At 46.3% G+C, this 23391-nt stretch overlaps 2 protein-coding genes across 2 annotated transcripts in view; both read right to left on the reverse strand.

The window, feature by feature from the left end:
• Positions 1-3432: 3432 nt before the first annotated feature.
• LOC311320243 (leucine-rich melanocyte differentiation-associated protein) lies at positions 3433-5052 on the reverse strand (the record flags this gene model as incomplete). Its single annotated transcript, XM_084451976.1, has 4 exons — positions 3433-3580; positions 4029-4106; positions 4383-4562; positions 4877-5052. 4 exons carry the CDS (start codon positions 5050-5052, stop codon positions 3433-3435), a joined length of 582 nt encoding a protein of 193 aa, XP_084308102.1.
• Positions 5053-6299: 1247 nt separating this feature from the next.
• LOC311320244 (ADAMTS-like protein 1) overlaps positions 6300-23391 on the reverse strand; it is a gene marked incomplete at its 5' end in the record, with an annotated part of 119693 nt that continues 102601 nt past the window's right edge. Inside the window, 12 exons of the mRNA XM_084451977.1 lie at positions 6300-8081; positions 8495-8715; positions 9755-9864; positions 10325-10550; positions 10779-10899; positions 12566-12693; positions 14470-15394; positions 16423-16582; positions 17321-17500; positions 18022-18232; positions 21382-21511; positions 21974-22266. Coding sequence (XP_084308103.1) covers positions 7972-8081; positions 8495-8715; positions 9755-9864; positions 10325-10550; positions 10779-10899; positions 12566-12693; positions 14470-15394; positions 16423-16582; positions 17321-17500; positions 18022-18232; positions 21382-21511; positions 21974-22266 — 2815 coding nt within the window. The 3' untranslated portion in view covers positions 6300-7971. The remainder of the gene's footprint in view (positions 8082-8494; positions 8716-9754; positions 9865-10324; positions 10551-10778; positions 10900-12565; positions 12694-14469; positions 15395-16422; positions 16583-17320; positions 17501-18021; positions 18233-21381; positions 21512-21973; positions 22267-23391) is intronic.

Consider the following 23391-nt stretch of genomic DNA (forward strand, 5'->3'; position numbering starts at 1 on the left):
CTGGACCTTATTTACGACATATTATAAGACGTTTGACTCACCGAGATCACTTTGGTGTAGTTCGGAGGCCTGTAGAAGAAATGTAAAATCCAGCGCGAGCCAGTATATCCATGTAATGGCGGTGATCGGGGCAACGAGAATGCAGCTTCTAAAAATCAATTTTCTGCCGCGAAACAGTTGTTTTCATCAATCTGTCTGGATGAATCGCTAGTTGTGCTTACATAGAGAGCATAGGCCTGTTGTGGTATTTCCCATGCCTCTGTAATATGATCTTTAGAAATGTCGTTAGACACGAAATAGCTTCCTCACTTGCTCCAGCACGCATGCGCACAGCGTGCTGGAGCAACGATTGCGCGCTGTGCGCATTAGTGCTGGAGAAAGTGAGGAAGCTATTTCGTTTCGAAAGACGTTTCTAAAGATCATGGCATGTGAAAACCACAACAGTTATGCTCTATGTAAGCACAACTAGCGATTCATCCAGACAGATTGATGAAAACAACCGTTTCGCGGCAGAAAATTGATTTTTAGAAGCTGCATTCTCGTTGCCCCGATCATCGCCATTACATGGATATACTGGCTCGCGCTGGATTTTACATTTCTTCTACAGGCCTCCGAACTACACCAAAGTGATCTCGGTGAGTCAAACGTCTTATAATATGTCGTAAATAAGGTCCAGGTTGTCAAAAACGAGCATTGTCCTTTAAGCACTACTACTTGTGAATCACCTAGGTAGATATAGCAGTGTAGTGTTAGTCAGTGATGGCCATGCCCTGTAGGCCTAATGCACTTTCCCAAGTGTGTCGTCAGTAAAAAGTTACCCCGTTGTCCGACCCTGATTGTGTAATATAGTACAAGATATTACAAAACTCCAGCTGTAGGTGGCTTAAAAAAACGAATGATTTAAAACTTGATAATTCAAAGAGTCGCTTTTCACTTTGAGTCATAGCAAGAAAAAGTTTGTTTCTTTCCTGAGCCATTCCTCATGCATGTCTATAGGAAAAAAGTTTTTTGGGCCCGCATGGGTCGTGTGACTTGCAATACCGAGCTTGGTCACTAGGCTACGCCAAATGGTTTCACAGGTCAGAGTTGTTCCTGGGGCCTTGCTCTCCATAAAGCTCCTCGCAAAACATATATGACATAGCAAAATGCGTGTGTGCTATAGCAAAACGTTTGTGTGTGACATAGCAAAAATACATTTCCACCACTTTTTTGGTCCCATCAACAATAAGGCAACGTTTTCGCGAATTCTTGTTTTGCAGGATAGGTGCGTCCTGTGGGCAGGTAGCTTGCTAGACCTGGTCCAGGGCGCTTTGTTTAGCCTACTCACTGCTGCCGCCCATGCCGGGGATGACGCATTACATCTTAAATGGTGTTGAGAGACTTTGAGATGTACTGCGTCATCCCCGACATGGGCGGCAGCAGTGAGTAGGCTAAACAAAGCGGAGAGCGCCGATTCGCCGGTAGAAGAAGACAGTCGATGCGCTGTGGATATAAAACATTTAAGTGTACAAATTTGCCTTTTATTTGAAAGGTGGGGGACTACAAACTGTAGCGACTTAGGAGAAAAGGCTTTCATCTTTCCAACGATGTGTTTACTTTGGTGAGTAACCAAACGGTTTTGTCTGTAGACTCGGACGACCGGGCCGATGAAGCGCTTTCATAGGCAAATTGCATTGAGAGTAACAGGGCGTTATCTGTATAGATATCGCCCTGGACCAGGTCTAGTAGCTTGCCAGCATTGCACACGTCGATATTCCGGCTCTCTGTGTTTCTGAATTAATTTTGTATTTCACCTCTGACCCCCACTGCGAAATAGGCCTAAGCCCTTTTATTATCTTCTGTCAGCCTGCTAGAGAACTTGCCCCAAGCGGAGATCGAACTAACGACCTCACTTCCAAACCCGGCTCACTAACTGCAACACCAAAAGAGCTAGCTTCCTTGCCAGAGCCTTTAAGTCATGGGTCGTTATGATAGGCTACTATTCTGAATAGCTTACAGTAAGATCTCTACTATACTGTAGGCTACAGAAGAAAAAAGAAAGAAACAATAAATACAGGATGGATGACTCTTCCTCAAAGACACATTGACCCAAAACCACATTTTCCCAAAATGTCCTGTCAAACTGGGACACCTTCATTGGCAAACTGTCACACTTAAACACATTCAATTGTCATTCAAATGTAGGCCTAATTAATCAAATACACTATAATAATATAAACAACTAATAAACAGATATACAATCACTTTTCTTCTTTTTTAAAAGACGGTGCAGGTGCAGCAGCCCCCCCCCCCACACACACATTTATTGTTGAGTTAAATTTATTTAATAGTTTTTCTTCCCATTAATGTAGGCGTAGGCTACTGCTTTACACTGACAGTAATTTGTTGTGATCCCATTTTTTCCCACCACTTACCAGGTTAAGTGTGTAGCCTACTTGCCTTCTGAAAGTTATAGCAGGATTTGAACCCCCAAAACACTTAGAATGCTTAAGAAATGGAACATTCAATAGATGAGAAAAAGAGGTATTGTATTGTACAGTCTGGTAAAGTAACACCAGAATCAAACATTCATGGTCATTATTTGTTCATTTACACAATATTTACTGTATCTCACAGAGTTGACATACTGTAGGCTAGGCCTAATATTTTTTTTTCTTTTTTGGGCCTTTTAAGTAAAAAAAAATAAAAATAATCAAAGGGCTGAACATAGTGTAAAGCTGGTTATTTTGTCTGTAAATTAGCTACATTTATGAGGGAAACATAAAAATGGAACTCAATACCCCCATTAGAATGACTTGAATGGTTGTCCATTTGCCAGTAACACACTGGAACTGTGTCAAAATCACATACAAATAATTCATATAAACATTTTTTGTTTTGTTTTTACATTCTTATTCATCATTAAATCCCATAACAAAATATATAACAATTACAAACTATCCATCAGTTATGTTTTATTTTGTATAACCTTAACATTATTCATCTCAGAACGCTGTCCTTTTACAGTACAACCTACCATCGCGGTTCACCACAAGCTTGTTAAATATGGTGTGCCTCGCCCCAGAAGTGATGTCATAGACACATAACCTACACACACACATATATATGTATATATATATTAATCTCATACTTACTTATGATGAGCTCAGTGTTGATGTTCAGTAATGGAATATAAAGATACTGTACAAACAGTGAAGCGTAACTGTCCCACTTTACCAGTATTCACCCTTGTGTTACCACGTGTTTGAGAGTAGTTTTAGCCTTCTGAGAATTCATTCACAACTAGAAGGGCACTGGGAGAACGTGGACCTCCATCACGACATGCGTGACTCAGCATTTCATTCCACAGCTGTACGTATAATGAGGCGATACGTGGTCGTGGGTGAGGGAGGACGACAGCGCTGGTGTTTCATGAGGGCCATTCTGGAACGTTCACTGCTGGAACTCGCGACGCCGTCGTTTGCTTCCTTCCCTGGTCCTCTGTACCTTGTAGGTTTTCCTCGCCTGGGCTCTCTCCTTCTCTCGGACCTCGGTGTCGTCGAGGATCTCCAGGCCCGGCACCTGGCTGATCACATACTGTCTGGGTGGCCAGAAGAACGGACATCTTGGTCAGCAAGTTGCACATTTCGAGGGGAATAATGATAATCCCAATTCAAAGAAACCACCGCCAGGGATTGCAGAAACCCTATTTTCAACACTGTTTAAGATTTCACCACAAACAGTTACTTTCAGTTAAAGTCTCAACATCAAGGTATATTCCACCATCATAGGCTATCTTCCTTCCGACCGAACACGTTGGAATGGCAAATAACGGTATACTGGTGCTAACCGGTAGTCTATGTACTGGTGCTTACCTGTAGTTTATGTACTAATGCTTACCTGTTGTCTACGTACTGTGCTTACCTGTAGTCTATGTACTGGTGCTTACCTGTAGTCTATGTATTGGTGCTTACCTGTAGTCTATGTACTGGTGCTTACCTGTAGTCTATGTATTGGTGCTTACCTGTAGTCTATGTACTGGTGCTTACCTGTAGTCTATGTACTGGGTCAAGCTCCCTCCATTGAAGTAGCTGGGCGCTGCCTCATTGTTCATCATACTCAGAATCCTTCATGAAACAGAAACATTGTAAGGTCAGAGGTCAGATCACATCACTGTGTCAAAAATATCACCAGGAAACAAACCCCCCTCTTTCAGAGCACATGGCGTCAGGGTAAAGGTTTGTTCCCATAAACATGGAGACCGTTTAGGGTTAAGTTTAGAGTTAGGTTTCAGGTTCAGGTTAGGGTTTGACGGGTCGCTGTGTTTATGGGAACTAGCCACTACCACTAGCCTCCTCAGACGTTCAGCGAATCTTTATTAAAACTGAAGATAACAGTCTCACTTGATGTTGGGGAACTTTCGGCGGATCTCGTCCACAAAGATGGGCAGGTTGCTGATCTTGTTCTTGTTGATCCACACGGTGGTGATCCTGGGCATGTAGGGGAACTTGACGTGGGACGAGAAGTTGTTGCAGTCCAGGATAAGAGTGCTCAGCTTCTCCATCTCCCCCAGCAGAGCTGGGCTCCGTTAACGTCTGAGTTAAGGAGAAACGCTTTAACGGCAGTTTGGCCAGTGAAGCGTGTCTGAGTGTGTGTGTGTGTGTGTGTAAGAGAGAGAGAGAGAAAGAAAGAGTTCTGGGGCAATTTACATAGTCTCTAAGTGCAGGTAATGATCAATGCAGATAAAAGGAAGAAATCCTCAGCTCTCGGTAGATAAGGAATCTGAATGTGGCCTCAGGTGGTTCGAAGAGGTTGAAGGTCACTTGTGCGTAGAGTGTGTCTGTGCGTGTGCTCGGATGCGCTACCCCTCGGAGCAGGTACAGTAACAGAAGGATACTCCTCTAGCAGGTTGTAACTCAGGTCCAGCACCTCCAGGGTGTCACGCTGGGCTAGGATGACTTCATAGGGGATCTCCAGCAGCCCCCGGTAGGCGAAGGACAGCCGTTTCAGCCCCAGAGCCAGGAGGCCTGGTCCCACCGGGCCTGGATCGGGGACAGGGTCCGAATAGTCCATGACGACGAGGTCCGAGCTACAGCCGCCAAGAACCCGGCTCCTCACCACCACTGACCCCAACTACTAGGAGATTCATGGCAATATCCACCCTTTAAAAAACAATGGATGCTGTTACTGAGGGAGGATTGGGTTTACTCTGATAAAAAATACAATGAATAAAATAAAGTAGGCGTGCATAAGTGCCCTGTTTTGAATTATATTTTTGTTTGGCAGTTAGGGCGTTGGCGTTGTACTGTATATGGCATATTTGTGCAAATTTGAATATGCTATGACATTGTTGCATGGTCTTCATCAGCATGCCAGGCCAGGAAGGGTTTCATGCATTAGGGCTAGGCTGCACTGAACAACACAGCTGTGTGTCTGGGAGCTCGGCTAATGGGTGAATGACCCGCTGACTTAGAGAAACCCAGAACAACGCCTTCCCACCGCACGTATGCAGAACCCAGTCGCTCGTTTGTGTGTCATGGGCTGATCGAGCTTCACCGTTCTCATCAAGGGATCTCGCTGTTGGAAAAACACTCAAGGATCGCTTCTGATGCCTATTCTTTCCCGCTTATTCATACAGTAAAACCACAAAGGCAAAAAAAACAAACAGCTGCTCCACAGATTCCGTCAGAGACACAGCATAACACTCAAGAGCAACAGATCCAACACTAACAGTAGCCTACTTCTAAAAACTGTATATACTTAAAAAGCCATTTGGTTTGACCCAACTCACCAAAATGCAGGCTTGTTCTCTCTGGGCTGTCCTCTGTGCATTGGCTGCTCTCTGCACATAAAAGGCGCTCTATGCACAGCTGTAGATCACAAGATGGGGATAATCACATTGGCTCTTAACCCTTTCTCTGCAGGAAGCTTCCACATGCTGATTCCTTGAATAGTTTTAGTAAGTACATTTATTAGATTTTTAAAAATCAAAAACAAACAAGAACACCCATGTAAATCTTGAGGTTTTCCTGGTATCTGTTCTATTGTGCGTTTTAATCAACATCCATCTTACATAAGAGGAATGTAATTGACTGAATGTCTATTGATTGGCCAGGTCTGGCCAGTGAAACAGAAGCTTTAAGGGAGGCCCACATGTCGCGCGGTGACAGATGATACCGTCTCTGTGGAAAATGTAACGGGTGGGTCCATGCGGGGGATCAAACCGCTGACCCACGTCTGCACAGGACCTGGGCTTTTCTGTTGCTGTCGGGGCTACTCGTCACACGAGCGCTGTTCCAAACCACCACTGCTACACAAAAAACACTCAAAACCAACACCTTTAATCATTTACACAACAATTACATTTTCATAAGAAAAAAGACAATAAATAGGTCAAACTTACAGGATCATAAACAAATATCTACAGAACTGGAGAGTTAGACCAAACTCCTGGCAACACAACTGCTTATCTCATTGACAGTGGGAACATTCAATTAGCCGTGTCTGGTTCCCTCAGAAACACTTGTTTTTCCAGCGTTTTAATAATGTAACTGGGCTCATCCTCAAGCACCGTCCACGAGGCTTTCAGCCTTTGATCGACAAACTAGTCCTTGGTGCACATCAAAACCAAGTCTAGGCCAATAATATTATATTTATTCCAATTCCTGAAGATATGCTTGATTTAGCTTGCTTGGCAAAAAATAACCAAGGATATCATATGAAAAATGCCTCTGGGGAGCAAAATGTAACTGTGTTTAAAGGAAAGACTAATCAGGATATAACATTGTTTTCACTAACAGAGCCTCGGATGATGATAAAACATAAGCGAAAGTTACAATCTTAAAATGTGTGTGGCAAAGAACTGCATTTCCTCAACGTTAAGTAATAATAACCTGTTATGTAGACAACTTTACCTTGCATTTGTTACTGCAAGGCATTACAAAGTGGTTACATGTTATAAAAAAACATCATCACAACTCTGACACAAACTTTATAATACCCCAAACATCTTAACCATGGTAAAATACAAACAAGGCAAAACCTCATCAAGTATGTTCTTAACACAGACAGAAGTACTGAGTGCAAAAAATGGTATTGTGTCTGTATTTGTGTCAGTCCATCCATGTTGACACAGACCATAACATGAATTCACCATCAGAGAAAGCCAACCATCTTAGTGCAATCTAGGCAGCAAACATATGTTCTTAAGTCACGTTTGTAGAGGGTAACAAAGGCATCAGTATGAAGAGCTTTCTTTTTAGAGACACTCTTCCAGATGTCTGTGGGGTGTTTTGCCATATTGACCAGCCGCCACAGAGTTGTGTGGAATTCACCACATAATTTCGGAATAATATAATGGCAACATTAGGCTTCAGATGCAGGCTAAATTGCTGTCATCGGCCCAAAAAATATTTCACCAACATTTTCTGAGTATCAAAGCTTGCTAGACTGTTGGGCTGAAAACTTGAGGAAAGGGAACTAGGTATTTTCAACGAGAACATATAACTTACAGTATCCAGTGGTAAAAACAAAAACTGCTGACTAATGGTCTGCACAGAGTCTGTCTATAGAGCTACCTAGTGACTCTACACACCTGGGAGTTCTGGCTTATGATTGGTTACAAGGGAGCCACTTCTTCTCTGTTATACACAATGGGATTGTGCGTCATCACTTTTCCATCCTCCTGGAAAAGCATGTCAGGATCTACAGGTTTAACAATGATAAAACTTAACAAAACCAAAGCCTTCATAAGGTTTGAATCAACAGTGACGCCCCCTCACGCAAATCTTTTGTTCCGCTCCCTTCCACGGTTCCCCGGCTGAATGGAAGAGAATGGACGCCGGTCATCCACATTTGGAGAGAGCTTCCGCATCCTCAAATCGTGTTTCCCTCCCCCTCGCCGTGGCTGCTTCTCATAGGACGGTTCTGGGGTGGGGAAGCGGTCTCTGGGTCTGAGTCCGTGGACCTGTCCCTTCTCTCGTACGTCCTGACTCAGGTGTCCCTGCAGGAGCGACAGCAGCGCATCTTGAACTGGGGCAGCGGGCAGAGGTCCAGCTGCCGGACCTTCTCACAGTAGCGCGTGCTGTCCTGACACTCGCCTGCTGAGAGACAGAGAGCAACACCCTTTCAATGCAGGCTCCGTTCATGATCCTTCTTCATTATAAGAGGGGTGAGATCATTGTTGATGATCATTCTTCATTATAAGAGGGATGACACAGGCAGACAGACAGGCAGGCAGATAGATAGATAGATAGATAGATAGATGGATGTATTGCTGCAACAAAGGAATTTCCCCTCAGGGATACATAAGATCCCTGATCCCTTTGTTGCAGCAATATACACAACAACAATAAAGTGCATTGTGTTGCCTCTGTGTATGAAATGCGTTATACAAATAAAGTTTGATTCGATTTGTTGATTTATCAACACTTTTCCGCATCCTTTTTAATCGTAGGGAAAATTAATCGGCACATTAGACAGTGATTCAGCAAGAACACTTGGACCCATAACACACCTCTTCCACAGGACATGATATTACATCGTTGCCAGCTGGGGGGGCGGGGCCTCCAGGTGCAGTGGTGCTCGTGGGCGGGTTTGCCGCTGCCCTTGTGGGCGCAGGTCACATGGCGCGACTGAAAGCCATGGCGACCACAGGAGGCGGTGCACTGTGTCCAGGGCCCCATGCGCCACTGCAGGGCACACGAGTCCTTGGTGCAGTTCCTGTGTGAGCTGGGCCTGTGCATATAACACACACCAACAAATATGTAAGGGATAACGTCAGGCCAGCCGGGCATTATCGAAAAAGAAGAGCCCAACAGCGCGTTTGATTTTGTATCGCAGTGAAGGGCTCTTATTTTCCGATAATGACCGTCTGGAAATACGTTATCCCACTTATTACACGGCTACTAATACGACTACACTTTTTATTTTTGCAGGCAAAATGGTTTCATGTGCTTGGGCAATAGGCGTTTTTAGAGATTGGCTTGATGAGAATGGGTTCACATACAGTACAACAGCTAAAACCATTATTAATGGTTTAGAATGTTCAGCAACTTTCAGACAACTTTCAACTGTCACCCATAGACATGTAATGTGTTGCCCTTAGCGACAGTCAATATTGTTCGGTTGCACTTGACGTCGGTCAATTATTGAGAAATAATTGACCGGTAGAATGTGCGATTATCCAACCAGAACAGTTTCAGAGAACTGTGTAATATAACATAAAACATAAAGTTTGGAAATTCGTGTTTGGTAGATGCTCTGTTGTAACACTGCTTCTTGGCAATACATTTTATACTGTTGGAAAGCCTATGAGTATGTAGGGTACCCCCCCCATGAAAAATGTGACAAATCTTCTCTGCCAATGCCAAACAGCTTATTCTGCTGTTGCTATTTATTGCATAGAAGCATTGTTACAACATCTACCAAACACACATTTCCAAACTTTGTTTAATGTTTATATATATAACAATATATAGATTGGTATATTAGACGCATGTATTATGAGGGCTGTGTGGATAAAAGCAAAACGTTCACCCAGTGTGGTAGTCACTGAAATTACACGGCAATCAATAGTTCAACAGTTCTGTTGTGTGTGTTCCAGACATTACTTCTATTCACTACAGCAGATCCCATGACACTGTCACGAGTCATGTGGAACCCTGTTAAATTAGTCAAATACCAGCACATGTCAACTGATGCGCGTTGAACTTTGTATCTATCAGCGCATATTGCATGACCTGTTGCGTTGTATGAATGCTAGGTCTGGCCTTGCCTATGGAGGGCGCTGCACATCCTGTGGGGGAGTCTGGTGGAGTTCAGGTCCTGACAGGAGACATGTCGGTGCTGGCTGGACAGACGATGACCAATACAGTGGTCTTGACACTAGAACACAGAGAGTTTAAAGTTATTAAAGCACAGTATAAAGTACAGTCATTAAGGTACCTATATAGAATAGTTTAGGTTCACATTTTTTCAGTCAGAGTCAGATGGAGGAAAAACAGCAGTGTGATTGAGCCGGCCTGATGTTCTACATGGGCCAGGTCTGCACTCTTGATAAGAAAATATTGAAAGGAGTGTGACTGTGAAAGGAGAACTGAGCTGGGTGATACTGACAGTTCAAAAACATATTCATCATAATGTCCACACAATTATTATTTGCCACATGTCTCTAGTCTGCCAAGTGTGCCAAACATTTATTCAGCAGCCCAGTTTTTGTGGATTTGCGCTTATCTGTTTCTGCACTTTTAAAGCCACTGTCCTTTCTTTTTGTAATTTTCTTAACGCTCTCGTTCACGATAAGACACGCCGCAACGAGTCGCTGCCGCAGAGGGGCGTGTCTCACCGGGCCCCAGGCGGAGGCCGCCCAGCGGACGCAGGGCAGAGTGTTACAGGCGCGGGTGTCAGGGGGCCTCCTGCCGGCGCCCTCCGCCTCGCACCGCCGCCCGTCCACCTCGCCGGCCCCGCCCTCCTCCTCCTCCTCCTCCGGGCCGCCCAGGCAGCGCACCTCCCGCCTCTGCAGGGCGCCGCCGCAGCTGGCCGAGCACGGCGACCACGGGGACGCCAGCCACCTGACCACCACAGAGAGAGAGAGGGGGAGAGAGGGAAGACGACCGGATCAGTCAGTCACGGTTGAAATCGGGATTCGAGACACATGTTCCATGTACAATGAAACGCTCTCTGGTGTTGTTTGTGGCGGTACATTTATGCTACATTTATTTAGATTTTTGCTGTAATATAAATGTAAGTGGTATTCTAATCTATTGCGCTGTAATGCACGTGCAGTGGCGATGTGCTACCTGAGGGGGCAGGCTTGTCCAGCGCAGAAGTCTGGTGACCGGCTGCTGTTGCTCCTCTCTGGACAGGGTGAGCTGTTCTCTGCTACACTGTTGCCCTGAGAACAGTTACTTCCTCTCTCATCTATAAACAACACACCACCAGGGTACATCATGAATAGGCACGGATGCGCAATAGCTGCGGCCACTTACTGTACAAGCTGAGTAGGATAAGCATGTTCAATCTAGCAGAATCTTCTCCTCTCTTTTCTAATTAGTGGATTAGTAGCAGCTGTGGTGCCGCTGTGGCGTGTGGACAGCAGCGCTGCACTTCTACATGTGTGTGGACCGACCGACCAACCGACAGAGTGAGAGCTGGTGTTCGCAGTTAAAAACCATACTAAATTGATACTGTATTAATCCCCAAGGAGAAAATATGTATTCAACTACCCTGTTAACAGGCAGAATGCATTTTCAATATTTCACACACTTGCTTTTGTCACACATTATTTTATGTTAAGTTTGACCTGGGGGAGGGTTGTAGTTGGGTGTGCACTTGTGAAGTGTCTCTCTAGTGAAGTGAACCCAAGATACATGGTCGTTTGACTAGGCCGGACTTCAAAGGTTCTGAAAATGCAGCTTTGGACCATTTTCAACACGTTAAACCTCCTTATCCCCCTCATTTAGATTAGTCAAGCGGGCACACCCGCGTAATCTGCTCTGAAACTCTGCCTGGAGTCTGTAATTCATGTCATATGAGGAGGGAGAGAGGGCCGGTGGTGCTGCAGGAAACTGACAGCGGCTGCTGCATTCTGTTGGCTTCTCAAGAAGCTAGTGCCTCCATGCACACTAGAGGGAGTACCGGAGATACAAACAAGGATAGAGAGAGAGAGAGAGAGGGAGAGAAAGAGGGGGGGGAGAGAGAGAGAGAGAAGGAGAGAGAGTGAGAGAGTGTGGAAAAGAGAGGTAAAGCGGGAGAGAGAGAGAGGGAGAGACAAGGCTCGGAGGTGACCCCTACAGAGCCATGTGCTCTAGCCATTCTCCACCGCTGAGCTAGACTGGCCTCCAGGGTGTGTGTGTGTGTGTGTGTGTGTGTGTGTGTGTGAGAAGAGAGAGAGAGAGAGAGAATGTCTATCTGTGTGTGTGTCTATCCCTATAAGTCTCAACCAAGATATAGAAAGGAAGGAAGTGAAGAAAGCTCTTTAAAACGCACACTTGAAACAAGACTACCATTTAACCCTAACGCTCCACTACAAATAGGGCTGTCAAAGTTATCGTGTAAAATCACATCCTGGTGGTGAAGTAAGCGGTGCGAGTTCACTCACAGAAGATTTATGAATAAGACATGATTCTCAGTGAATGTCTCTTGTAGTAAAAAGCAGTCAACTTTTAAATGAAACAAAAAAAGAGTATGGATTTGAAATGACAAACTGCTGCTAGAGTGTTCTCAACATTCCACAGAGGAGCATGGTTTTCCTCACTTTCCTCTCCCAAGTACCACCATTCATTCTATATGAGGAGCTCTATCTCAAAAAGTGTCACAGCTTAGATGTTTACACCATAGGAATCCTGGGAACCAGATGAGCATTTTGATATATAATATGTCTGTGTAGCTTACAAACTGTAGAAGGAGTGACGAGTTTTATTCATCACCCAAATACTTATTCATATGTATTCATTGTCCCATTAAAATGATTGATTGGAAGAGTGGTGGCAGTTGGTGATTTGAAAATATCCAAATACAAATACATACACATACTGTATAACAGTTGATTTTACGGTCTATTCCCTGGTGTGTGTGTGTGTGTGACCTGTGACGTGCAGCCTGGTGGACAGGGAGGCGGAGCCGTGGTGGTTGCGGGCGGTGCAGGTGTAGATCCCTGAGTCGGCATCTCCTGGAGACAGGATCCTCAGAGAGCCGTCTGCCCGCAGGTCTACTCTGCCGTCACACACAACAACACAACACACTGAACCCACCACAGCACACAACAACACAACACACTGAACCCACCACAGCACACAAATAGTAGCCTGCTACTAGATACTGAACACCGAAAGTCACAACCCATAAGTCTACTAGCTACTGAACACCGAATGTCACAACCCATAAGTCTGCTAGCTACTAAACACAGGAGGTCATGACCCATAAGTCTACTAGCCACTGAACCCAGGAGGTCACGGCCCATAAGTCTAACCCATAAATCCCATAAATCTACTAGCCACTGAACCCAGGAGGTCACAACCCATAAGTCTACTACTGTAGCTACTGAATATAGGAGGTCTTGAGTCATAGGTCTATTAGCTACTGAACACAGGAGGTCATGACCCATAAGTCTACTAGCTACTGAATACAGAAAGTCACAACCCATACGTCTACAAGCTGCTGAACATAGGAGGTCATGAGTCATACTGTAGATCTACTAGCTACTAGGGGTGCGCCCGAATACAGATATGTTATTCGGAAAGGCACAGATAAGGCCTTGGGAACAGATCTTTTTTCTATCGGAAGTTACTTGTTATTATTCGGAGGGGGAAAAAAAACGTGCGTCATCCGCATTAGCCTATTGTTGATGAGTGAATCACAGGTGATTCTGCTCTAATCTGATGAGACCACTGGCAATGCTTTACAGTATCTGACTCACCCGTTGTCAGATAAAGTTATCTGGTCATTATGTTTTGGTAGGTAGGGATTTGAAAGCGTGTTTCACCAGCAGACTTTATATCCATTGCAGTAAAGTTATGGGGAAAAAACATGGCTTTAGGCTAAGCCATAACGTCACGTTATTGTCAACTAGACAATAACTTCAAAAAATAGCCTACACTCAGTCTGAGACGAAATGTGGCTTGTGGATGTTTACTACATATGTGGTTCTGCTGCCTGCATTGTAGTAGCACATCTGCTAAATTTTAAAACTGCGTTGAAAATTTAGCAGCACACTTCAATCATGTCCAAACTCCATTTTGATCGCTTCCTGTTGTCTCGACTCTGATGTATTTGATAGTTGTTTTCCATAACTTCCCAGTTGAGTTATCCCTTGTTGTACTCCATTGAGAACTTGAATTTAGGATCAACAAACCTTTAGTGGGCGGACTCGAATGTGGAAATATATTTCAAAACGAATTATATGCCAATATTAAACCAATTTGATTCTTTGAATGCTCAAAAATTGCATTGCCAATAAATATTAAGTTATTACAAAATACGAGTTAATGCAACTTCCGGTATAACCACGCCCACTTCCGGTTTCTATCCAAATACAAATAGGAATACAGATAATTATGTTGATTGAACAGATACAGATAATGACGTCTGGGCACATCCCTACTAGCTACTGAACACAGGTGGTCATTAGTCATATGTCTACTAGTTACTGAAAATAGGAGGTCATGAGTCATAGGTCTACTAGTTACTGAACATAGGAGGTCATGAGTCATAGGTCTACTAGTTACTGAACATAGGAGGTCATGAGTCATAGGTCTACTAGTTACTGAACATAGGAGGTCATGAGTCATAGGTCTACTAGTTACTGAACATAGGAGGTCATCCGTCATAGGTCTACTAGTTACTGAACATAGGAGAAAAGACCATAGAGAATAATACCATAGAGACAGAGACATTCTGAAACGAGACTTAAGAGACTGAATATGAAGTGGGTCTTTTCAGTGAATGTACTGTAGTTCAGGAACTAGCGTTGAGGCGAGAGTTTGTCATTACCTGCTGCTGTAGTGCAGCTCCCTCCCGTCCCTGGCCCAGGTGACGGCGGGCTCCGGGCTCCCGCGTGCCTCGCACCTCAGCTCCACGCTCTCCACCGGCCCGCGCAGCGCCACCGGAGTCCCCACGTGGACCACCAACGCAGAGGCCGTCGAGCCCGCCACCTTCCTGGGCCTCTGGATCAGCACAGGGCCCCTGGGTCCGGCCGTCTGGGCGGTCGAGGCGGCCTTGAGCCCGTGCTTCCGCAGGGGAGGCGGCGCGGACGTCTCCGGTCTCCCCGGCGCGTGCAGGATGGACTCGTTACTCTCGCCGCTGTAGCGATCCCCGAGCAGCCGGGCAAGCGCCTGCTCCGCCCGGGCCCCGCCCAGATCCGCCGAGAAGTCACGGGTGACCTCGTCCAGCCTGCGGGTGTCGACCGCCAGCACGGCGGGCCCGGAGGGCTCCGGCGCCGCGCCGCCCTCGTAGTCCGCCGCTGTGAAACCTCGTAGGCCGAGCAAGCGCCGGACGACGGCGTCGTAGCGGCCGAGGAGGGCCTCCTCGCTCCCGCTGCCGCCAGCCGCCGCCGGGGCATTCACGCCCTCCCGCTCGCCACCGCCGCCGAGGAGCCTCAGCACAAAGTCCTCCCGGGCCGGGCCCGCCACGCAGGTGTAGACGCCGGCGTCCGACGGGCGGAGCTGCTGGATCCGGACGTGGCCCGGGAGCGTGACGGACAGGTGGGGCAGCACGGGGAGGGGCTTGCCCTCCTTCAGCCAGCGGACGCGGCCCTTGCGGAAGCGACGCGTCGGGCAGCGGAGGACCACGGAGGTCCAGGGCAGCAGGTAGGCGTGGCCGCCCACCACGAAGTGCAGCTTCTTCTCCTTCCTCAGCTGGACGTAGACCTTCCTCTGGGCCAGGATGCTAGGCTCCGGCTGCTCTGATCTGGCGGCCTCTAGGAGAGGAGAGAGCTGTTATTGTCTTCAGTAGTCTCGCATAGCCAGAGCTGCTGTATCTCCACACTTCGTTTGTGCTGTGTCAGCGCTGGAGAAAGGTCTGGCTGGACTCATTATCTGTCTCAGGAAGAGCCTTTGTGCTTGAAACGTCGATTTACTTTTGCACTCGCAATAAATAAAAAAATCGGGAAGCCATCTGGTGAAAAACGGGAGCCATCTGGTGTGCGGAACTCTATTTTTCCTTATCTACAATAGTTTGTGTTTCCAGCACCCGGCCTAACAAGCACAGTGGATTGTGTGTGTCTTTTGCATATTTTTTACTGGCTGGACTACCATCGAGGGAAATTTCTTTAAACCAATGTGACCAATTGTCTTGAGGAAAATGTATTTAAACCAATTTGACCAATTGTCTTGAGGAAAATGTCTTTAAACCAATTTGACCAATTGTCTTGTGCAGAGCGGTTGCTAGGTTGTTGTAGTTTCTCCTAGTCTGGCTTGAATCTGATTGGGCCTGGAATCAGATCGGTCGCTACTGATTGGGCAGTAATAAACAAATGGCAAGTCCCTGAAACCTCCATCAGTTGAGTCAGATGATGTCTTCAGGTACATTATGGACGAAAAATGACTTGCTTTGCTGAAGTTTCGTTCGTGGTTATTACATTTCTGTCAAGTGATATCTAAATACAAGAGATGTACAGTACCATTCCGTCGTCACAAATCACAAATCCCAGATCTTTGCCACAATTATTCTCTCTATAGTGTAATAAGATTATTACTAAAAACGCTTTTGGGGTCAATTCCATTTAGGCATCCATCCATCCATGCACATTTATGAATTAAAATGGTCCACTTCTTCTGGTGGTAAACAGGTAAAGCAGAGTTCATCTGTGAAAGTGTTTTTTTTTTTTTTGTACCATAGAAGTATTACTGATACTATGCCAAACCTCTCAGGAGGTCAAGGGAAGCACATTGCCCTCCGGCTACATTTCTCTCACTTTGAATGAGCTGTATAGAATCGGTCCCTTACTCTCGCAGGGCCCTGGAGAACACACTCGGACGGTGGTGGTCTGGGGGGCCGGGGCGGAGGCGCAGGCCTCGGGGGCGACGGTCCGGTGCTGCCCGTCCTCTCCTGGCTTCCTGCAGGCCACGTGCAGCCACTGGACGCCCTCGCCGCAAGTCACAGAACACTGGGAGACGGCGGCCAAGGACACAAGGATCAACAAGGTCAGCTACCTGGCAAACGCGCTGCCAGGCATGTGTACATGTGTACTCAGGTTTGCTGTAAAACAAGACCCATCTTGGGTCGAAAAATTTTTTGTCCTCAACTAATAAATATGCCTTGGAGCAGCTGTCAGTGCGGACCTCAATTTTTTGCATTCTACATAACCATATTGTCCGACACCAGCAGATGGATGGTCAATGTGCTTAGCAACTCTACAATAATTTGCTGTAAAACATGGCCATGAAAGACAGCTATGAGTCAGCTGTGTTAACATTTTTGTCACTTTTTTCAATAGGAATTGTATAAAAACCAGGAAGTGTGCCATATATGTTGCAAAATAAACATTCTATTCGAAGTAAGTAGCTTTGAGAACCAATGGTTCTCAAGCCTATTGGCCCATAGGGTAGAAGCCTATTCCTGATTCCTTAGCGTGATGTACGCCTCCTGGACATGATCCTAGTATGGCGCAGGGACTTAATCACAATCCAACCCTTGATGCTGAGTGGATGAAAGGCATTGGGTAAACATTTTTTATAGTCTTAGTATGACTCGGCCGGGGATCAAACCCCCTACCTTCCAATCTCAGGGAGGACACTTTAACCACAAGGCCACTGAGCTGGTGTATTGGACCAATGGCACCAAATATAATATTCACAATTTCAGGCTTAAACAAATGGAAGGGAATAATCGTAAAGGTTTATACATGTGACCAGTTGGTGGCGACCCAGTGAGCCGGACACTCCTGTTGGCCGCATGGCTGCTGGGTAGGAGGGCTGGTAGTCGGGCAGAACGTGTCGGGAAGCTCTAGGACGCTTCCGTCGGCCAGCCTCTGCTTACACACCACCTCTCTGCTCTGGGTCCCTCCTCCACAGCTACGGGAACACTGGGGGGACAAGAGGCACCTGGCCTTATGGTCGCGGACACTTAAAGGTGGTATAGGTAGCATGTTTACAGTATGTAGAGGAACCATTGAAACATCTAATAATAAAAAAAACATCCAACCACAGAGCTTTTAGACAGGTGTGGAATAAAAGTATTGCTTTCCCCCCCAAAAATGATTGATTATGACATCATCATTTTTCTCAGAGCCATCATCATCATCATCAAAAATGTTGACGGGTTCGAAATGAATGTTGTGTTTATCTCTGTCTGAGGTTTGGTTCCCACCTCTAACAAAGCTTGTGAGCCAATAGTATTACAACGTTGGTATCACATGGTATCTCTTTGTCAGGAGTGATCAGGTACTATTGGCTTAGGAGCCTTGTTAGAGTTTTTTTTTTTTAAATGACTACATGTTGTCTTTAGCACCTTTAAATTATAGGGCTGGTTCCCACAGATTTAACCAAGTCAAAAAACTACGAAGTACAGTTTCCCCATCACTGCATGCCAGTGTCTAAGTCCTACCTTCCTCCAGTCCTGCAGGTCCCACGTGGGCGGGCAGTCGAAGCGGTTGCAGGCCTGGATGGGGCTGGGTTTGGGGGCGCGACACCCCTCGTCCCTGATACTCTCCGTCCGGTTGCTGTCCCGGGACGGCCGGTGCACGCACGCCACGGAGCGCGTCATCAGACCCACGCCGCAGGTGGCTGAGCAGGAACTCCACTCCCCGATCGCCCACCTACACACGCGCACAGCCACACAGACGGGTACAGCCACACAGACGGGTACAGCCACACAGATGGGTACAGCCACACAGACAGGTACAGCCACACAGACGGGTACAGCCACACAGACGGGCATGGAGGTCAAAACCAGCATTACAGGAAACAATGTAATCGCACCAATGAGAAACAGAGTAATGCGTAATGAACTTAATTGAAAAACGAGATAGAGCTGTGTTCCAAATAAGACCAGTGATTACTTCAGGAGGAAGGACGGAGGAACACATTCAAAACATGTCTGATCGCGGCCTGTAGTATTCCTTTTGCAGGGAAAAGGCTCCAAATACTGTTGTTGGATATAGGAGGGGCTGCCCCTGAGGGAGGGGGTGGTGGGCCAAGAGAAACACACCCAAGACGGCGTTTGTTGAGCCTGAAAACAAAAGTCAAGGGCTGGAATAACAGGCAGGGGCAGGCGGCAGGCCTCCGGGCTTCTCTGACAAGCGTCTGAGCACTGGAACACCCGGGCGGCACGCACTGTAAACCTGAACGTGTGGCCGACCGCTAAATCCACTCAGCATTCTGCTACAGATCAGACACTTTTACAACATGCTGCTCTGCTGTTTCATGGCTCAGATACGTCTTTCTGGGAGGGGAGATGTAATGCGTAGATGTTCATGAACATGTATACGAGATTAATATATATATATACACATTCAAGTCTGAAAGTCTGCACACCCCTTTCGCCTTCTCCACATTTTATTACGTTACAGACTTATTCTACAATAGCTTGACTTCATTTTCACCAAAATATCCCATAATGACAAAGTGAAAACAGGTTTTTAGACATTAGTGCTAATTTATTAAACATCCAAATGTAAAATATAATATGTACACAAGTGTCCACACCCTTTGATATGACACCCAAAAGTGAGCTGAGGTTCATTTTGAATTAATAAATAAATGACCAGAATCTCTCCCGTTTGTCCGGGACATTGAAATGTTCACGGACACATGGACCGACACCGATATTAAGGAAATGCTGGTTAGCATGACACAACTGGATTAGATGCTCTATGGTGACCACAGTTAACTGTTGAAGGTTTCCCTTCTAATCTTGTTCTTTTCTCGCTGGTGACTTGCCTTTGATATGTTTTTGTTCCCGCCCTATGGCAGGAAGAATGATGGGCTCACATCTTCAGAATCCATTAGGCCTATTACTGTTTTTTTTCTTCCCTCTGGAATATGTAGGGGTGGGTCATATACCCACCTCCCTTGTTCTCTGTAAAGCGCATTGTGTTGCCTCTGGGTATGAAATGCGCTATACAAATAAAGCTTTGATTGATTGATTGATATAGCTGTTATAGGCCTAGGTCTAGCTGTAAAATTGACTGGCATGATTAGAGACAAATCCTTTTACTCACTACTCACTAGATTAATTGGCTTAATATTTTGTTTGTCCTCCTTTTATTTGTATTATCTAAGCCTATATGTATTCGTTTTCTTTCATTATCTAGCTGCACTGAGCTGTGAGCAGTAAAGTAGGCTATATACCTCATATTCTTCTATTCGCGCATGCCTATTAGGCACGAAGTGGGGCCGTGTTGTCACCTTTTTTGCAAGGATTGCGTATTACCAGTTTACACGGCGAGAATAACGGTGGCGTTTTTAAAAGATTCCACTCTGGGACCCGGTGTCAAAAGTTTGCGGATTCAGGCCCGCAAAACGCCGTTGTCATGTAAACGAAATATGCAGGGATCGTTGTCGTGTAAACGGCACCTGAATACCAAGCGTCAGGTCAGGAGGAAACAAAGCACCACTCCTCACCAGGCTGATACCATCCCTACAGTGAAGCATGGTGGTGGCAGCATCAATGTGGGGATGTTTTTCAGCAGCGGGAACGGGGCGACTAGTCCTGATAGAGGGAAAGATGAATGCAGCTTAGTACACAGAGATCCTTGAAGAAAACCTGCTCCAGAGCACTCTGGACCTCACACTGGGTCGAAGATTCACCTTCCAAAAGAAAAATAGCCAAGAGAACAAAGGAGTGGCTTTGGGACAAGTCTGTGAATGTTCTTGAGGGACCCAGACAGAGCCCAGACTTGAACCGGATTGAACATCTCTGAAGAGACCTGAAAATGGCTGTGCACCGACGCTCCCCATCCAACCTGATGGAGCTTGACAGGATCTGCAGAGAAGAATGGGAGAAACTGCCCAAAAATAGGTGTGCCAAGCTTGTAGCGTCATACCCAAGAAGACTTGTTGCTGTAATTGCTGCCAAAAGTGCTTCATATACGCACGCACTATGTATTGTATTTTAGTTACAGACATAATTGCACTGTGAAGTTGTAAGTCTCAGCTGTTGCTATGAGTTAGGCTGATATACAGACCTGGGTCAAAGACCATTTGAAAAAGAGTATTTGGAACAATGTTATTTTGAAACTCTTTCTTCTGCAATATTTCCAAGTATTTGCAATTCATTTTGAAAGCAGCCTAATAGAATGTGTTTGTTTTCAACAATTATAAAATACAAATTTTGTTCAAATCATTTAAAAGCAGTAAATTTTTCAAATGAGAATTTTATTTGCAGTTTTAAATACTTATTTTATATGCGCTCAATTTCTTAGAATTACTAACACTTCTGTGAACTCCACCACACCAATAGCCTGGAGACTATTGAGAAGGACCCACGTTAACCCAGTGAAAAGTGCTTATAGTTGTGGTAATTAGAGGGACTTGATGAAGGCCATAACGATTCAAAACACCCCAAAAAAGTTAGAGAAGAAAGCAATTTTGCTCCTCCCTATATCCACAACAACATAGGGGGTAGGCTCTGACCAGTCATGAGGATTCTGCTTATTACTTGTGCCACCATGAGGCGTGCAAGTAGAGTGTTCACTGCTGTGTGTGTGTGTGTATGTGGGTGGGTATGTACAGTATGTGGCTGGATGGGCATGTTGTTCGCACCATAGCTTGAAAACAAATAACCCTGTGACATTCATACTTGGTACATATATTCCACCCAAGGTACCCTGGACCTGATTAGATTTTGGAGCCGATCTGAAACAGAGGGCGGATCCACCAATTAGGGTCCTCCCTGAGCTGAGCTGTTCTGCCCCAGCGGTGCCTGAGTCTGTGTTTGGGTAGAGGGGGGGGGGGGGTGTCTTACCTGGGGGGGCATGGCTGGGCGTTGCAGGCCCGGAGGAGGCGGGGCGGCCTGTGGGAGGTCACACACCGGTTCTCGTCTGCCGCCTCCCTCGTCTGCTTGTTCAGACAGACCACCACCGCCTCCTGCACCCCTGAAACCACACGACCACGTCACCACAGAGAGGACACACTATACAAACAGGTACTTTACATGGCAACAAAATGGAAGATGGACGGCATATGCAGAGGGACATGATGATTCAGCAAAATTGTCTTCATGAATTACGCAGTTAGCGTAGTATAGAGTGCTGGCAGCAAGACGTGAAAATAAGCAGTGATGACCAAGGGTGCTCATTTGCCATCTATAAAGCCATGTAAAGGCTCTGAGACATTTCGACCGTTGGTCTCATGGAGATAATGGGGCAGATAACTTTTTGTTGTCTGACTACAGAAGCGGTGCTACTGACCAACAGCCAAGGGCTCGCCGTCCTTTGTGTGTGTGTGTGTGTGTGTGTGTGTGTGTGTCACCCTATGGGTCTCCAATTCACTTAGGGTTTGTGGGAACACATAAAAGCACAGGACGCGCACATGCACACACACACGCAGACACACACCTCCGTCACAGCTTTTGGAGCATTCTGTGAAAGCCTCCACCTCCCAGTCATGTAGCTCCTCTTTCTTCTGGGGCCCATCTTCCTCCTCCTCCTCCTCCTCCTCCTCCTCCGCCCCGGGGCAGGGCATGCGGTAGCAGGGCTGGCGCTCCGTGGGCTTGACGTCCAGACACTCGTAATCGGGCAGGTCAGCCACGGTCTGGGAGAAGGTCAGCAGGACCTGACACCTCACCGCCCGGCGCTGGGTTCCTGCGCCACATGTTCTACTGCAGGGCTGCCAGGGCCCAGGGATGAACCTGCAGGACACACACACACACACACACACACACACACACACACACAAACACACAAGCAGACGCAGATACAAACAGACACACAAAGGCAGTCACACACACACACACACACAGTGTAAACATAGTCTTAAACACATGCAGATCGAAACAGATGCACAAAGGCAGCCACGCATGCACGCACACACACACACACACACACACACACACACACACACACACACACACACACACACACACAAACACACAAACACACACACGCATAATTACAAACACAGACCTCTTCAAGCAGTCAAAGACACGCACACAGACACACACACACACGCACAAACTATATATAAAGTCACAAGCATTCTTCTGATCCTGATGCGATCCGGCTGTTCAAACTGCAGAGCCGCAGCAGTGAACTGAAAGCCTAACAGGCAAAAATGAACCAACTGTCTCACAGGCAGCAGTGAACCGACAGCCTAACAGGCAGCAGTGAACCAAAGGCCTGACAGGCAGCAGTGAACCAAAGGCCTGACAGGCAGCAGTGAACCTACAGCCTAACAGGCAGCAGTGAACCAATGGTCTCACAGGCAGCAATGAACCAAAGGCCTAACAGGCAGCAGTGAACCAAAGGCCTGACAGGCAGCAGTGAAGCAAAGGCATTCCCCCATTCCCGCACAGGTTTTTGTCATTTTCTGCTAAGTTCATAAACTGACAAAGTATTTGTGAAATCCCGCACCGCCGTGGTTAATTGAACAGCTGCGAGGCATTAAGGCCGGCCTCTCTGGGATGAAGTGCTTTGATGCCTCCTTCCTCGTCTTTAGGAGCAGATCAGGGAGGGGATATACTCCAGATCAGGAGACTGACACAGGCAGACTGGCCTTTCAGCACAGAAAAAGAGATCTCTCTCACTCTGAGTGCTGAGAGGCCTGACTGCTAGCATACCTTTGCCAGTGTTGAGACAGATATAGCCCTAAAGGCCCAGAGAGAGAGAGAGAGAGAGAGAGAGAGAGAGAGAGACTGGAGCAGATGTGATTATGTCATTAAATCAAATTAATTTATAATGATACTAATCAAAGTTATGTTTCCTGTGACTTCTCCCCAATTCACTGAAACATCTTCTCGCCGTTGCATGTAGACATG

Source organism: Borostomias antarcticus (genome assembly GCF_949987555.1).
Source record: "Borostomias antarcticus genome assembly, chromosome: 17".
Classification (NCBI taxonomy): Eukaryota; Metazoa; Chordata; class Actinopteri; order Stomiiformes; family Stomiidae; genus Borostomias; species Borostomias antarcticus.